At 37.4% G+C, this 18,395-nt stretch overlaps 1 protein-coding gene across 3 annotated transcripts in view; it reads left to right on the top strand.

Moving 5' to 3' along the window:
• opn5 (opsin 5) overlaps window positions 1-14,303 on the top strand; it is a 47,751-nt gene extending 33,448 nt beyond the window's left edge. For 2 of the 3 annotated variants that reach the window (XM_088403534.1, XM_088403536.1), the window contains exons 4-7: window positions 3,564-3,734; window positions 3,859-4,193; window positions 4,278-4,519; window positions 7,488-14,303. In XM_088403534.1, coding sequence (XP_088259660.1) covers window positions 3,564-3,734; window positions 3,859-4,193; window positions 4,278-4,519; window positions 7,488-7,554 — 815 coding nt within the window. In that variant the 3' untranslated portion in view covers window positions 7,555-14,303. Of the gene's footprint in view, window positions 1-3,563; window positions 3,735-3,858; window positions 4,194-4,277; window positions 4,524-7,487 lie in introns of those variants that run through there. The other variant, XM_088403537.1, reaches the window with a different exon arrangement.
• The last annotated feature ends 4,092 nt before the right edge of the window (window positions 14,304-18,395 follow it).

The raw sequence follows: 18,395 nt of genomic DNA, 5'->3' as shown, positions 1-18,395 counted from the left end.
GTTTTCTTTTTCTGCTGTTTGCCCTCCTCCTCTGCCGCCACTTTTGCTTTGGAACATTGCCTCACTCGAAATGTAATGTGTTGTTACACTTAATGTGGTGTTTTTGAAGTGCTTGGAATGCTTTACACATAAAACCCGTTTTATGATATGACAAAAATCATAATACAAGAAACAACCCCAGAGTGGATTGATTTAAAAAAATGAAATATTACAAAAATAAGGCGTTTTCAAAACTGATACGTGACATATTGGAAACTGAATGCTTTATTGCAATACAGTACACATACGTATTTGTATCCCAATATATCGCTATTATCTCCATAATATCTATCTCTAATAGAGTTGTTATGAACAGGTCTGACCTCGTAAACAGGTTTGGACCTCCTTATTTTCGCTTCTTGTTCTTGGGGTATTGAGGTACAGGTCAGTTGGAATTGTGCACCAACAGGAAAGTTCAGAATCACTGCTCCATACCCCTCCAGTTCTCATTCCTGGATACATTCAATTATCAGAAAGAATGAGTTTTCTGAGAGTTGTCTGATGTGCATGGTGAGCAGGACTGGCAAAACCATTTTCTGCTGTGTTGCTCCCATGTTCTGATCGCCTTGTCCATCTTGCAGTCCTAAACCTCACACTTTTAGGTCCGCCTTTTAGATAATCAGTAGTCCTTACCAAAGGTGCCAGTTTTCTTGCAGAGGGGAAATCAAAGGAAATGTCTAATCATCAATTATCTAATTCATATCTGCAATCCAAGCAATAGTTTTTTTTTTCATGCAGTAAAGCTTTGTTAAGGCAAATCCTTAGATTGTTTATTTTTTTTCAGTTGTCACTGTGGTCCTAATCTAATGATTTTCATGGCAACAGCATGCTTACTTATTCATAACATTATCTGATGTTATGATGGGATAAAGTTTTTCCAACTAATGTGGAGTGCATGCAATGATGTAGGTCAAGATGGTCAGGTCATCCAACAACCCACATGACAGCTTTGATGATCACGATCATTGATGAAGGGTGGTTGGGAGATGGAACAGACTGCTAGTAACCACTTTTCTATAAACGTGTTGTGTCGTCTGTTGTCTGTTAGTCTGTTCAGATTAGGTCTGTATTGCTCATTGGCACATGAATGCAGTTAAAAGATGTACAGATGAAAGAATCTGATCAGATCTGAATGCCTTGGGTGTAGGTCCAAGTCTTTCCCTGTTTAAAAGTGTTGATGTGATGTCCCACAGTGCAATTGTGTTCTAAGATACAATCCTAAAAACCTTGCTCATCGGCCACTGTGGTGATGTCATTTAATTAAAACAGGGATTCTCAAATATTTTGGAGGCAGGGACCCCTTTTAGAAACCAAATTTTCCAAGGACCCCCATGGCAAATATTTGCGGAAACAAAACAACAACAAAAAGTAATTTAAGCCAAACATAAGTGCCCTTTTTCATCACCATCGCCATGACCGTGCTGACAATTATTATTGTGGTGACAATGCTGCGCTATCGTAAGCCTAGTTCAGTAGGACCGGTGGACCTCTACGGCAGAGGCAAAAAAAAAAAAAAAGTCTGCGGCGGAGGCTCCACCGAACCCCTGAGACCGGCTCACTGAACCCCTACGGTTCGATCGGACCCAGGTTAAGAACAACTGTCCTAGACCATACTGTTAAAAATTAAGTAACAGCCTTCAATCAGTTAGTCATCCAATGTACTTTATCGCCACAATAGCAAATCTATTATCTGTACTTACAAAGCACCAACAATATATTGCGTATATGAAGGTGGCCTCACAAGGTTACAGTACATGTTTTGTTCTCAAAGTAGACATACTGCGAACAGCAAATTAGTGTAACTTTTGTTAATTTAGTTGTGTCAGTGGTACAGCTCATTCCTTTATATTGTAAAACAGTAAAGAAAATAAAATACACCAAACATAACTCAGGTAAGTTCCACATGCAAAACCTAAAAACCTTACTAAATGTACACAAATTGCTTAGATTAAATCAATCATATAACTGAATTACAAATTATATTCCTTTCAAAACAAAACTTTAATTAGATGCAAACAAGCACGATTATCAATACAAAACCTTTGTATATGCTAACATCTACCAAAAGGAAATATTTAGCACAAACAAAAATGCTAACGAGCTAAACACATACGACGCAAAAATATATATAATATGCTGAAGATAAAAGCCAACATTACCTAGCATGTTATCTCCAGTCATAAGTTGGACCAACTAGCGCGGGGATCACCAATTTCGGTCCTTGAGGGCACCTGTCGAGCATTTTTTCAGTGTAACCCTCCTCTGCTGAACCTGCTTCAAACCTCAATTTGAGAATGTTAGGAAAAACCCCGAGACACGAGTGGGTAAGGGACCCCGACACGACACGCTGGGTTCAGCTTCAAAAATTTATTAACAAAAAGCGCACGGCAAGCGTGGGGAGAAAAAGGAGAAACAAAAGTAGAGACCAAACGGGTCTGAATGACAAAATAGTCTGGCACGAGGGGACGGGGTCAGCAGGAGAACAATCAAAGACTAGGAACAACAAAAAGAGGCCCGGAGGGGTAGCAAAAGGTAAGTGAGCAACGAAGCAAAAATGCAACAGGCAAGGTACCAAAACAAAACGTGCGACTGCGGAGACTCGAGACACTGGAACAACTAGGGCTTCGATAAAGGATGGCTCAAGGAATAACCCGGCAATTGTCCTCCTGTGCCGGCCGCCTTAAATAAGGCCTTGATGACGATGGTCTTCAGGTGTGCAGCCGGTGACCCCGCCCTCTCGTCGTGGCAGGAGGACCTCGCCTACAACAAGAAAGACATGATGAGCCAGGGATGTGACAGAGAACCACTGAATTAAAAAACAAGCACCATACCTCTTGCTTTATTGTCCTAATTAAAAGTCAAAAGTTGACATTGTCAATCATCAGCTCCTTTCAGAATAAAATATGACTATTGTGTAGTTCATCTGATAATGAATGGGCAGAAAATTAATTTAATTGATTTGAATGTTGATATGGTAAACTGAGTAAATGTGCTTAAAGCACTTTCAAATGGCTCTCATTCACCCAGTCATACACCGATGTAGGCAGCTATCAGGCAGGGCAATGCATTGCAAATAAATCTTCTTATCTTTCAGGTGTTTCTACACATGACTAAAAGAATATTTTTCTAATGCTGTTAAATTCAAGTGCCTGTTGAATATCTTTAACAGTAGTCAGTATGTCAACAAAGGTATGTTTAACCTTATCTTTAAATGGAAACAAACAAAAACGTTTATTTTGCAGCTGTAGGAGAGGATAGTGATTGCTACTCATTTTGCTTCTTGAAAATGTATCCCATCAGTACTTTGGCATTCTTGTCCAGAACACATTGTACTAATGTAAACCCAAACATATGAATGCGTATCTGAGTATTTTAAAAAAATAAAAACACTAATCTTTTTCCCCATATCTTTGCCCTTTACCCTTCTTCTGTTTTTCTTTTTCTTTTATGCATACTTATGCATACTACCATCAATACTTCCTTTTTTCTTTTACATCCTATATTTCACTCTCCCTATCCTTTAGTGTCAGGAAAACCCTTTTTTGTTGTTTCTAGTTTCTCCCATCGATGGTTGTTTGGATGGGAGGGCTGTCAGTTCTACGGCTGGGCAGGCTTTTTCTTTGGATGTGGTAGCCTTACCACGATGACCATGGTCAGCCTGGATCGATACCTCAAGATCTGCCATCTCAGATATGGTATGTGTTTGATATATTTTGGTTGTTGCTGATATTAACTCAGAAAGATCACCAATTAACTTGTATTCATATATTAAGATGTTTACAACTCATTAGGCCTCATTATATTTCTTTTTTTGTCTAGGGACATGGCTGAAACGGCATCACGCATTTCTCTGTTTGACCTTTGTGTGGATGTATGCCGCCTTTTGGGCCACAATGCCTCTGATAGGCTGGGGAAGTTACGCCCCAGAGCCATTTGGGACCTCCTGCACCCTGAATTGGTGGCTGGCGCAATCCTCTATATCCGGTCAAAGCTTTGTAATGTCTATCCTCTTCTTCTGTCTTGTCCTGCCAACTGGCATTATTGTCTTTTCCTATGTGAGGATTGTCTTTAAAGTCAAGTCCTCTGCGAAGGAAATCTCCAACTTTGATGCTCGAATCAATAACAATCAAAATCTTGAGATAAAGCTCACAAAGGTATGTGGTACAAACCTATTTTTAAACATCATTATTAGGACGTATTACAGCAAGTCTAAGTCACATGTATGTGTTGAAACCTAGGTGGCCATGCTGATCTGTGCTGGCTTTTTGATAGCCTGGATCCCATATGCAGTTGTGTCAGTGGTGTCTGCGTTTGGGGAGCCAGACTCAGTGCCCATACCCGTGTCTGTAATTCCAACTCTGCTTGCCAAGTCCTCAGCAATGTACAACCCCATCATCTACCAGTTGGTGGACTTAAAAAACTCCTGTGCACCCTCCTGCATGAAGGCTCTGGGGAAACGCCGGCATTTTCGAAAGTCCAAGTAAGGGTGTTTCTTTGGTCATATAATTTTCCCCCTCTTTCTTTGACTGTGTGTGTTGTGTTTGTTTTATGCACACTAATCAAAGTATGTTTTTTTTTTTCTTATATTGTTGCAAATGCTGAAGCACTATGTAAAAAGAATGGTTATTTAAACTTTGGGGTTTAGGCTTCATGTTATCTGTCGACAAATTACCATATTTTCCGCAGTAAAAGGCACACCTAAAAGCCTTAATTTTTTTCAAAAGCTGATGGCGCGCCTTATAATCAGGTGCACCTTATATATGGATCAATATTGAGATTGGGATCCGTAGATGGGGAATGAAGTGATAAGGTAAGCTTTACCTGTTTCTTTTGTGTGTTTACAGTTGAACAAGGTTGGTCATACTGACATTGAGTTATTATGCTATTGAGAATTTAGTGTTATTATTTGAGTTATTATTGTTATTACTTTGAGTATTACTATATTGTTATTGAAAAAGTTTTAAAATATGTCATTAATTGAAGGGGCGCCCTATAATCCGGTGCGCCTTACATATGGAAAAAGTTTTGAAATATTTCATTAATTGAGGGTGCGCCTTATAATCCAGTGCACCTTATGTATGGAAAAAGTTTTGAAATATGTCATTATTTGAGGGTGCGCCTTATAATCCCGTGCGCCTTATACATGGAAAAAGTTTTGAAATATGTCATTAATTGAGGGTGCGCCTTATAAACCAGTGTGTCGTAGTGCGGAAAATAATCAGAAAATGACATGCATGCCACTCATTGACCTTTATTGGCTGTTGCCACACAAATGTCCACCTCATGTGATTGAGTAAATATGCTCACAGCTGATTTTTATAATCAACAATCAATGGTGTTGATTTAGTCTTCTGGTCAACAACAGCAATAAATGATTTACATATCACTTACTTTTTAAGATCCATGTTCAATTGTTGAATGGTTCAATTTCACTTTGGGTATGTCGTGTTGGGGCAGACACATCAATTCTGATCTGTTCTTTTTCCACTGAAGTATCATTGGCAGCTATCCAATACGCTTCATATTTTTATCCCTATTTACAAAAGGCCAAATACCAGTCTGACGATTCGTGAATGATTGTACTTTTTATATCCCTATGCTACCAATAATTTCAATTTTCAAAAATAATTCAAGTTCAAGAGTTTTATTGTCACATGCATAGTAACACTACACAGAAATCCTTATTCTGTTCACTTCCCCAAGCAGACTTGCATAACACACAACAGAGCAAATAATAAAGTAGGCAATAAAAAAAACAAAAACAAAAACAAAACAATAGCAGGGCAATAAGGGCCGTGTTAATGAAGCACTACTAATAACCATAATCATTGTGTCGTGGTATTTTTTTTTCTCTATGTTTCTGAGGTTCTTGCAGTCAATAAATTCTGGGCTTGAACGTGTGGAGTCTATGTGCATGCCTAGATTTTCTTCCGGTACTTAAGATATTGTTGATTGATTGGCAACTTACTTTAAATTGTATATACAATAGGTGCAATCGAATGATGTCATTATTGTACGTACTCTGTAACTGAATGGATTTAGTCCACAAGTCACCACTGTACAATGAATGGAACTGTGTCTGCTGTTATGGGAATGTGTGTCCTTGGATGGTATGAGCCCACAAAAACAATATTCTCTCCTGCCTCCGTCTTATTGCCGAGGTATTGCCAGAGCAACTGAAAACTTTCTACATTTTAAGTAAAGCTGGCAGGGAAATTATGTGTGGAATATGCACGCTGTGATATGAGAAAAAAAAAAAACTGGCCAAAAATTCCATCTACAGGTAAATTACCCATTGCAGTAATCAGAACTGTCACTCTTAGAGAATTTTATGAAAGGAAATATGGTCTGGCGGCATGGTAGAAGGCTGTTTAGCATGTTTGCCTCACAGTTCAGAGGTTGGGAGTTTGCTTCCGGTGCCGGCCTTCTAGTATTCAGTATGAGGGATGTGCAGACTCTCGATATACCTGCGTGGGTTTTTTCTGACAAATCTCATTTGTTGAAATGTATATGTTAGATAAGGTAAATTGGACACTCTAAATTATCCTTAGCTGTGTTTTTCAGAGTAAATTTTTGTTCATCTTTGTTTGCCCTGTGATTGGCTGGCATCTAAATCCGGGTGTGGATCTGCCTAATCTCCTAAACATCCTGGGAAAGGCTGCATCACAGCCACGACCCGTGAGAGGATAGGTAGTCAAAGATAATGGATGGACAGATGGATGGAATGTTGTCTAATTCTATGGCGCATTAGATGTTACAAGTTTCTTGATGAACAACGACATCTTCAGGCATTACGTGTAATTGCAACCTTGACCGGACGCTTGTTTTGCCTTAATAGCTACTGTATTTATAACGTGAGGTGTATTTTGTCCAATAAATGTTTGTTTTTCTTACCTTTCGAGTAAACGTGAAGCCAGGGGTGAGTCTGCTCAAATCAGGCTGTTCTGAGCCTTTTAGATTGGTCAAATGCAAATCCAACAATGTTTTTTTTCTTGGTCATATTCTGCAATGAAGTGGGAATTTTTACTTTTCCATCCTGCTACCGAGAAAAGTACACTCAAAAGCCCCTCTAAACAGGGAGGAATTTGCAAAATTACAAAGAAAAGGGCCCCAACTTCATAAAATACAATGTATCACTATTATCCATCATGCCTGCCTCGACCACTTTGAGGTCAGAACTTTCACCTTTCTTGGTTGCAGCATTTGTGCCTGCGGACTGAGTTTGTATTTAGTTTGTATTGAGTTTGTAAGTACTTAGTAAATAAGCTGATTGCGGTTGCTGCTGTGTCAGGGCTCTTTGTACACATCAAGGCATTGCTCGAGCACTTATTGATGGAAAATACGAAATTCTCTATTGCACCTTTAAACAGTGTGATGTGTGTGTGTGTTTTACTGTAATTTAGTTTCTTGATTTTTTTTTAATTAATCTCTGCTTCATTTGTTTACAGGTTATACACAATTTCTGGCTCTCTGAAGGACACACGAGAGGCTAAAGAAGCTCACGTTGAAATGTGAAAGAGACAGAATGTGTGGCCTGCTTACAATATCATTCTTGGGACAGATTGTCTTCTTTCCTGTCCTCTGTGCCCATTCGTACGCTGCCTGTCATCTGCAATTACTATACCAAGCTCTTACCATGAACCCTAAATCATGATTACGTCAAACCACCTGTTTCCCTTCCAATACAAAATGTACTTTCCAAAGAGGTTGCAGTGGGGGTGCGATGTGCAGGTGGTGTCATTCAAGTGTGCAGTATTATGGGGAGGCATCAATTTTATTGAGATTGAATGACTGTCTCCTTGACAAATATTGACTCAGGAATGTAGATGTTTTGCAAGTATAATATAGGGAGTTTTTTTGGAAGCGTAATGTAAGGTATGAACCAATCAAATGTTATACTAATTATTGACTTCTAAAAAAAAACAAAACAAAGAAAAACAACAAAACTGATCAATACAGTGCCGTTTCTATGTAACAATCAAAAGTTTGTACATGCTGTTTTTTGCAAACCTACACATAAGACTTGCAAAATATTATTTGAAATGACACTTATTTCAATCAGGTTTTGTTGTTTACACTTGTCTAGGATGTGAGTCGAACTGGTGTGAGTTTAAGGTGAAAATGAAATCATTTCAGATGTCACCTGGAAAAAAAAAAAAAAACCTTCACAAGAAAACATACCAACACAAGAGTGCACTTTCTTTGCAAAAATGCTTAGTATGCATTTGAAACTGTTTAGTTTCTCACATGCTGTATGTTTGTAAATTGCACTTGTAATTGTCATTGTCAAAAATTGTCAAAATAAGACCACAGTCATTATCGTCGTTATTGTTTCACTGTTTGGGTTGTGTCGATGGGGACGGAGCAGATGTGGTTGATCTTGGGATGTGTTTTTATATTTTTATGAAAGTTTTCTTTCTTGATTGAACAGATTATTTCTGGTATGCTTATTTACTTTCTTGTCATAAAGAAAGAAATGAAATTTCATATTGTAAAAATTCCAAATGAGAGTTAAAGTATTAGATGGAAGTAATTGGGAATGCTGAGCAGTACGGTTAACTGTTCTTTCATTTGCACTTTGTTTGGCTTGAGCTTTGTTTTTTGGCGCCGTCTCTGGTCGCTGTTGATATTACATTTTGTAGTGAGAAGGATGGTGTAGTTTTGAGAGCAGTCAGTCAAGTGACACACATGTTGTTGTGTCTCCCTGTGAAATCTGGCCCACGAGTGTCTTTAAGTTGTACTTTATTTCTAAGAAAGTTGTCATTTATGATAATATGTCCAAAATGTGTTTGTTTGTTGATCCAAGAAATTATGAGTATGGATAAGACACTGCTAATCTTAGCATGTTATATAATGCTGCCTTGTATGCGTTTAGCTCTTTAGCATTTTCATTTGTTCCAGTTATTACCCTTTGGTATATGTTAGCATATGCAAAGGTTTTGCATTTGTAAGAACTTTTTGACATCTAATTAAAGTTTGGTATGGAAATGCATGACATTTTAAGATCCCCACGTCCCCCTTTATGGCTTTAAAGCACTGACAATCACTGCATGGCAATGAACATAAATTTATGTTTGAGTTTTTTTGATAAAAATGATTTGGTGGGAACAGATGGTTGGCCAAAGTTTCAAAAGTGGTATTTGCAGGATTTCCATCTTAAAATTTTGTCATTTGTATTTTTTACAAGGAAAACAAAATTTTGAACTGGGTTAACTGGTCGGATACACACAGACCAGTTATCGGACAAATTTCTCCCCTTCTGATCAAAGTTAAGAAAAATTGGACAGTCATGCCTTGATAAGATTATTCTGAATGATTATTGTTGTAGTTGAGGATGCTTTCAAAATTCAGGTTGGATTTTGAGCTATTTTGAACTGCTCGACTGTTACATCTTTTGACTGCTCTTTGTTCTATTTACACTACAGTGGGCCCCTGGTTTACGAGATTAATCCGTTGGAATCATAATGCAAATTTGCCGTTGGGCGGGCAATCCAAACCTATGTTAATTAGCTAATGTGTGTAAAATTCCAGTTAAAAACATCAAAATTGTACTGTACAGTGGACTCCCGTAACACAGTGTCCCTGGCTTACGTGATTTTCACGTTATTTATGTGGAATACTGAGTTTTTTCATCCCATCTTAATGGTATTTTCCTGGTTTTGCGACAAAAACAACTGTCATGACCCTAAGTGCTTGGCTGTATTTGTATTGTTTCGTCTCCATCTGCAGGCGTTTTTAAGTAATTACACTTATTTTCAGTTGCTGTCACACTTGCCTCCCTGCAACGCGTCACTACAATTCTGGTCTGCTATGGGTCGGTGTCTCCTCATGGAGATGGTGGTCTGCTATTGGTCAGCCTCACTCGTTCCAAAATGTCGGTACTGTACAGCTTTGTTCGGTTGTGAATGGTTACAAAACCATATTTATAGTGCATTTTACTGCTTAATTCAAACTTGAAAGGGTGTGAAACGAATTAATCTAAAAACACGGGGGTAAAGTGAGTGCTACTTATGTATAATATGCATGTAAACAACTAAACATCATAAATAAAAACTATATAAAGGATTTATTTACCTTTGAGGTGACGTGAGAGCTTGTTATGGCCATATTCCCTAGTGATGGTAGCCTAGCTAGGCTAGCTTAGCCTTCTTCGGATTTCTTGATTATCACCAGCTTTGTTTCCATATAAATCATCTTCTTACTTCTCTCTTTAACATCACTAGCAATCTTGGGACCCATGGCTAACCAATTAAAGTTTGAATTAAGCACTAGAATGCAAAATAAATACCGTATTGAAAGCAGTCTCAAACAAGATCAAGTCTTTAGGCAGCCATTTTTGTGACCCCGTGGGCCGACCAATAGCAAACCAGCATTTTCATGACCCTGTGACGCCGACCAAAAGTAAACCACTTTCTCAGGGAGTCATGGCGCCGAAATATAGCAGACCAGACCATTGTTATGACAAAAGCAGGGACACGTGTATAGACTTATGAGCACACACTAACCGCCATGTTGGATGTGTTGCGCACACTGACTGCCATGTTAGATGTGTTTTAAGGTGAAAGAAATGATGTGAAGAGGGGGAAAAAAAAGTTGTGGGCCACGTCATAAGGTGAAAAAAAACGTAAGGCAGGGACGTCCTAAACTGGGTGTCCACTGTATGTGGTTTTTTTTTTTTTTTGCCTTCCAGTCTGCTTTAGTTCATCAAGCTTTTATCCCAAGAAAGTGAATAAGCATACAGTCTACAACAATAGATACAGTATCATTTTATTTGAAGATATGAAGATATCATTTTCTCTTTTTGATCCGATTGTTTTTATTCTCAATACTTAAATCCTTCTGTGAACAACCATAGTTATTATCCTTTATTTAAATGTTCACACATGCACTTCATCAGAAGCAATATTGAAAAGGCTTCTCATACAGTATTTTCCAATTGCACTGTACCGCTATTGTCTGCACTGTCACTCATGTTATCATAAATGTTATGTTATTCCAAAGGCACTCTTAAGAATCACTTCTTTTAATTGTCATCTCTTTGTATAATTAACGCAGCTACCTGTTTGCTTACAGTAATTGAAGTGCTCCATATGAAGTTAAGGTGTCTTTTTTTTTTTTTTTTAAGTGTTTGACGCCTGCCAACAGAGATCGTGAGTTTGGCTCCCGTTATTCAACATTGGTAACTTTTCCTTGCATACAAATAGGCACCCACAGACATACTCCCAAATTGTGGTAAATCAGACTGGTCTCTTTTATCTACTTATATTTTTAGATTGATTAAACCAGAAGTCACATATCTCACGAGTTGGAAAGGGTTAATTTTTCAATTGCCGTAATTCCCCGAATATAAGACGCACCTTTGTATGAGATGCACCTTTCATTTTGGAGCAAATTCTAGTATTTTCGATGTTATTGTGTAAAGGATGCACCAACACGTTGACAACAATGTAAAAACCAAAGCAGAACAGAATAAATAGCGTCTTCCTATAAATTCTTCATATTTTCTTGTGTTCATGTCTGTAAATTAATTATTTGTTGTGCGTAAAGTTTTGTGTTTCAAATTTCCCACATTATGAACAGTCAGTGAACGCCTCAACATTGTAACTGAATGCACTTGCAGCAGTTGTTTTTCCTTTTCCTCGTGATATGGCTCAAGCTCATTTTACCAGAAATGCCCAAAGTTGCGCAGCACCTATGTTTCACCAGGTTTATGATTGTGTCTATATGACAAAAGACCACAATTAATAAACGCGTCGAAAAGAATAACTTTTACATGTTCTCTAATCGGAGCACACAGCTTTTAATCAAATCAGCCGGAGACATCGTAACTTTTATATGATCCTAACGCTAGCATGTCCAAACCCGGTCCTCGAGGGCCATCTATCCTGCATGTTTTTGATGTTTCCATCATCCAATGCAGCTGATACAAACGATCAGGTTTGTTGTCAGGCTTCCGCTGAGCTTGCTGATGAGCTGATCATTTGAATCAGGTGTGGTGGGAGGACAGAAACCTCCAAAACATGCCGGATAGGCGGCCCTCGAGCACTGGGTTTGGACATGCCTGTCCTAACGGTTTTAGTGATATTCCTGTGTGAAGAAGGATGGAATTGGACGATGGTTCAGATCGCTTCTTTCATTGAAAAACTGCCGTAACAATCTCAGCTAAAATGAGCTGCTGTTACTGCAACAGGCACTTGCTGCTAACAGCCGCATCATGTCTGCCCTCTAGCTTGTCCCGTTAACGTAATTATTATAAGTAAGAATTTTTCAAGTAAAAAAAATGCACATATGTATGTCAAAACTCAGGTTTTTGGCTGACGGATGATGTTTTTACAAATGTTGTTAAATAAAACAAAAAAAAGTTACCGTTTATTGCAGAGGTCCCCAGTACCGATCCGTGGATCAACTGTTGAGTATAGTATGAGCCGCACCCGAAATAATACCGTTTTGGAACTGATTTAGTTTATCCATTCACAGTTATATTTATGCAGTGGTGGTCCGCGACTTTAACACGTATACCTTCTGTGATGTCAGACTCTCGAATAAATATCCCTCATGCGCACACGTAAGCATTACTGGGCTACACAGGTTATTTTCCGAAGCTTCTAAATGTCAATAAACCTGCATCAGACATTAAAACTTGGCATTATACGTGACACTGTCACGTATGTTTTCAGGTTCTGTTAGGTTAGCAGAGCAGGCCTTGCTGGCCCTGAGGGTCCACCACTGCATTTATGTGCTTTATTTGTGCATCGTTTCGTTTGACCTGTTTTTTGACGCAGCCTCTAGTCGCTATTGAGATTAAATTATGGAGTGAGAACGGACGATGCAGCTTCATTTGAGAGCAGTTACTGTGTTGACATACGTTATTTTGTCTCTGTGAAATCTGATCCACGAGTGTCTGTAAGTTGTACATTCTTTGTAAAAATGTCACCATTTATGATAATATGCCCCAAATTAGTTTGTTTGTTGATCCGACAACTTGTGATTGCGGATAACATGCTAGCTAATATTAGTTCTTATCTTCAACATGTTATATAGTGTTGACTCGTATACGTTTAGCTCATTAGCATTTTCATTTATGCCAGCTATTTCCCATCGGTATATGTCAGCATATGCAAATGTTTTGCATTGATAAGTATTTATTTGCATCTAATGGTCAGAGGGGCCGTAGGTGCAATATGGCAGCCTCGCCTCTGTCAGTCTGCCCCAGGGCAGCTGTGGCTACTCAATATAGTTTACCATCACTGGTGTAAAGCATCTTTGAGCGTCATGAAAAGCGGTATAAAAACCTATGTATTATTAATTGACGTTGTGTATGGAAAAGAATTGCATTTGTAATTCAGCAGCGATTGATTTGATCAGTGTAATTAATCATAACGAACGATACTTTTGGCCTTTCTTTTTTGGGGGAAAAAAGTGCGTCTTATTTTTGGGCAATTACATTAAGTTACTTTGTCAGGTCTCACCACCAGTGAGCCCTGCATTTTAAATAGTTTCTTAGACAATTATATAGATGTGAAATACTCCTAAAACCTTTGTCACGTGATTAAATGTTTTTTCAATTGGTCTATATCACAGTTACACAGATTTGCAAAGTAGATGTACCCTTTGCTGCTTAAAATTGTACATCACTGTTTTGCTGAGCCTTTTGTAATAGTGCTTAAATGAGCTGCGTGAATATGTTTTCCTCCAAGTGTCAACACCTAGCTCTAAGCACTCTCCTATCTGAAGTGTTTGGGCATCTCCCGCTGTCTTCAACACCTGACGACCACTGAGCCACTTATTGTTGTGTTGTTTGCTTTGATTTGAACAAAACATAATGGATGTTTTGTGACTTGTCATACAGTATATAGAAAGTGCACATAATTCATGTTAAATGTCAGCAAAGAACACAAATGTTAGTTTTTTGTGTGTAGCTATGTAGGAATGAATATGGCACCTTTCTGTGACTTCATGAATCTTCATGAACTGCAAAATTACTTACTTGCCACCAAAATGTCTACGCTGTGCGTTGACCTGTATTTGTTTGAGTAACACTATTTGATTATTTCACAAGATATGCAAAACCTGCTGCTGTAAGTTCATTCTATTTTCATGTCAACACAGCGTTAACTTCAAGTCATAGCTAAAGTCGCTTTGACAAAAGCCTCCTACTTGCTGATGTCACTGTAGCTTTTTGATGTCATTTGTTCAACTGTTTGTATCGCAAATTTGATCGTCCAAATGTTATGCTTTTATAAAAGAAAGAAATGATTTACTGATTACTGTTTGAGTGTCAGGATTTTCTCTCCCAGATGTCTCCGTCATTGCACTATACCAAGGATAGAGAACTTTTAGGAGTTAACTTTCTGTTATTAGTATCTACTGCAGCAGAGATAAGTGTTGCAACAGCAAACCACAGGTTGAATATGGACAATATGTACACAAGATGGACATAAGCCCATTACTTTCAGTTCATCAGAGATAAAGACAAGAAAAATGTAATACTTAGGTGCACCTATAGAGCTCTCCACTTCGCCAAATAGAACCAGTAATTTGCCAAACGTTTAGAGTGGAGCCATCGTAACATGAAGTTAGTGAAAACAAAAGACGCAAAGGATTTAGAGTGGGAATAAAACAAAGCAGGCAAAATGATCGTTCTCTCGCTCAGAGATGCCACTTCCACCTCAAGGGGAGACTCGTGGTCATACGTAGTAGATATGCTGACACTTTCCACAGTAGATTTGCCAGCATTTCGAAACCTTGTTAGCGAGAGCCCTGTTGCAACTAGCAATAATGGCAAGGTAAGATGACACTGTAAAATTGCTATTAATAATAGGCTAAAAATAGATATGGTCAATGTGTATCAAGATGAAGCTTACAAAAGCACATGTTAAACAGTACAATGATTTAGGCTAGCTGCTAAAGTTAGCCACACTAAACCATCTATTTTTTCAAACATTTATCCCTAACTTAGCTGACTGAACTTGAATTTGAATATTAACACTGAAATTGTGCAATGCACTAACTTGTTTCTGCCCTAAAGCATACACAATACAGTACATCGCTATTCTGTGAATCTAAGTAATAAATGGAATAAAATATGAAAAAGATTTAGTATTTTCTCATATCTTTAAAGGTTTGCAATACAGATTAAATGATTTGTACTGATTTTAGACTTAAGTCAATCTTCCACTGGATGTATAATGGGCATAATGAGCTATATTTAGAATTGCAAATCCATATTTCCCGTTATGTTGGTAAGAGTAGTATAAAAGTAATGCAATTGTAGTGTAATGCTTTACATTTCAAATACAGTAATATTGTAATATAACTCATTTGAAATGACAGTAATAAATGAATAATGCATTACTGCTTTGAAGTAACTTGCCCAACACAGGTCTCATCAGGCTTCATCAAGTCAAATTCATTCGCACAACTAAAATTTAAAGTGTGTTTTCATCACTTGTGTGGACACCTGATGTATGCACACCATGGGTGTTGATTAATCCCACCTGCTCAAAACGGCCTACTGTGGCTTGAGCACCTCGCCTCTGTCACATTAAAAAAAAAAAAAATACAAATGACCATATGCAGTAGCAGAAATGCTTTTGAGCAATCCAAAATCATGGCAGAGGGCAAAAAGAAAGGCTGTGATTGAGGATTATTTGAATAATCACGTAATCTGTTGATTATTAGTTGATAAACCGATCATTTAGAGTTCTGTTTTAATTGCAGTCCCTGTATTTAATTATTTTTTCATAAAATGGAGCTTTATACCCAAAAATGTACCAACATGATTTTTTTTTTTTTTTTTGTGTCGGAGAGGGTTCTTCAATATGTACGAGAAGGGTCTTCAATACGTCGATCGCAGTCAACTGCCAAGCTATTGTTGGTCTACTGCATAAAATTGCGCTACATGAAAAAAAAATACTCTCAGCTAACACAAGGTGCTGTTAGCTGCAACGGCCACTGTTGTTCGCCCTCTTGCTTGTCTCGTTATGGTAACTATTGTAAGTTAGAATACAACCAATATAAAAATGCACATCTGTGCGTCAAAATTTGGCTTATTTGGGTGACAGATCAATCTTCCTTGAATGGTGTCGAAAAAAAAAATCAAAACTTTTTTAAGTTACCTTCTAAAGTAATTTCGGCCTTCATTTTTTCAAAAAAAAGTGTCATATTTGGGGAATTACAATATTAATTTGTTATATTTGTGCTGAGTTGTTTTGCCCGCCCATCATTGATTATTAGGTTAGCATAGGAAATATAATATAATATAATATAATATAATATAATATAATATAATATAATATAATATAATATAATATAATATAATATAATATAATATAATATAATATAATATAGGAAATGCAGCATGTTTCTTCACAAACATATCGATGTTAGAAAGAAAAAAAAGAAGTGCAGGAAATGCCAGGGCGCTTTACTGAGATCGTTTACAATGCTTTACATTGAAAGCAAAACAGACATGTGGAAATATGTAAGGCTATCATTCAAATGGATAAAATAATAGGGATAATGACTAATGGTACATGATTTTTGTGGAGGCTTGAAACCCGTAACTCAACAGAAAATGTCACCCCCTGCACTGAACAGTTGTCCATTCTCATCTCTGAAGCCAGAAACAAAACAGGAGCCATTTGTTTTTAGCTGATCATTTTTGAAGCGGTGACTCCATGCAGAAAGTGGAGGAAACATTTTTGTTTGTAAAAATAAAAGTTGAAATGAAATTATCCTTTTTTTCTATAATATTTTTTCCATTCATTTTTCACAATATCCACCAGTCGGAGCAGTGCTCCCAATGTCATTGTATACACCCAACAATGAAAATTAATGCATTCTGTTATATTCAAAATAATTATTGGTTTCTACAGTTTTTGGAAGGAAATGTTGTGACCAGTTTATTTTTGTTTGGAATAAGGTACCGTTATTCTTCGAGTACAAATCAAGTTTTTATTCGTCATTTTCAACCCATGACTTAACCGCATAACTCAAAACAGACCAATTTTTTCCCCCACATATCTGTGTTTGAATAACATTATTATGAATGCAAAATAAGTAATATAATGCCATTTACAAGGCTTAAAATGGTTTTATGTACATCTAATTCAATATAGTATGTATTCTTTTTAGTGTTTACACAGGATATCGCAAAAATGCACTTTGCTCAAGCGTCTCCTAATTGCCTCTTTATTGTCAACAACGGCGGACTTTGATGCATTATGAAAAGAAAAAGATGGCTTTACTAGTCTCATTAAGCCCTTGGACGTATGCTTCAACAAGCGGGCATGGATGTCGGCAGGTGGGGGGGAGAACCAGCGAAGGGCAACCTTCCATGCTCTGATTACACAACAGTTGTCACTTGGACAAAGAACATCCCAAGTAAGATGATCAGCAATTTTCAAAGACTTCTATTTCAAACAAATTGGATGGGTACGAACATGACTACCCGAGGAGTAAGAAGATAAAGTCCATTAACTAAATGGGAGGAGCTATTTGGCATGTCAATTATTGGTGGTGACTTTTAGGGCTCTTCGTATTTTTTCATATTCAGCTGTGTCAAAAAAAATAAAGCGTTGAAACTTCAAATCATTTTAATGTTGCAACATTGATTTCAGCATTTGCGTCTATGCACACTTGTCCATTGACTTGCACTTGTCTCGTCAGCTCAATCAAATAGGAAATCATCATATAACTGAAAATCTGTACAGTATATAAAACTGATGTTCTAGTAGCAAATGTTAATTTTGGGCAATGCCGGGAGAAACTCGGAAAAAAAAAATAACAGTGGGTCACAAATGTTACCCAGGCCATAATTTGGACAACCCTCGTCTAAAGTAACCTCTCTGTAGTGACAATTCAAATAGGCCTGTGTGAAACATCTTGGTTACAGACTAACAAGATGAAATTTACGGCATGTTTCTTTTTAGGTAAATGTATAAAAAAATGGAAAGGGTTATATAATATGCTGAAATCATTCTGGCCTCAGATACGAGTACAAAAAATAGTAGACATTGCAGCAAATCATATATGTATGATCGAAAAATACTTTGATTACACTAAAAACTACTCTAAAAATGTATCTGATATTATTGGAGCAGTCTTATTTGTGTTCAACAAATCACTGCATGCAGTGTCCAATAAATCCAGTAGATGTCAGTGTTTATCTTTAAGTCAATCACTTCGTGTCTAATGTACCAGAGCAACAAGATTACAATCAGTTGTGCAATATAAAAATATTCAGGACATGTATCAGATATTCTACTTTTCAGAAAATAATAAGATTTGATTTCGTCAGAGACGTACTAATTTAACAAAGTGTTTATACCGTAGTTGTAGCTGTAGTAGTAGGG

The sequence above is a fragment of the Hippichthys cyanospilos genome, chromosome 20 (genome assembly GCF_059441005.1).
Source record: "Hippichthys cyanospilos isolate Australia breed blue-spotted pipefish chromosome 20, RoL_Hcya_1.0, whole genome shotgun sequence".
Classification (NCBI taxonomy): domain Eukaryota; kingdom Metazoa; phylum Chordata; class Actinopteri; order Syngnathiformes; family Syngnathidae; genus Hippichthys; species Hippichthys cyanospilos.
This window is presented reverse-complemented; position numbering and strand designations above follow the sequence as displayed.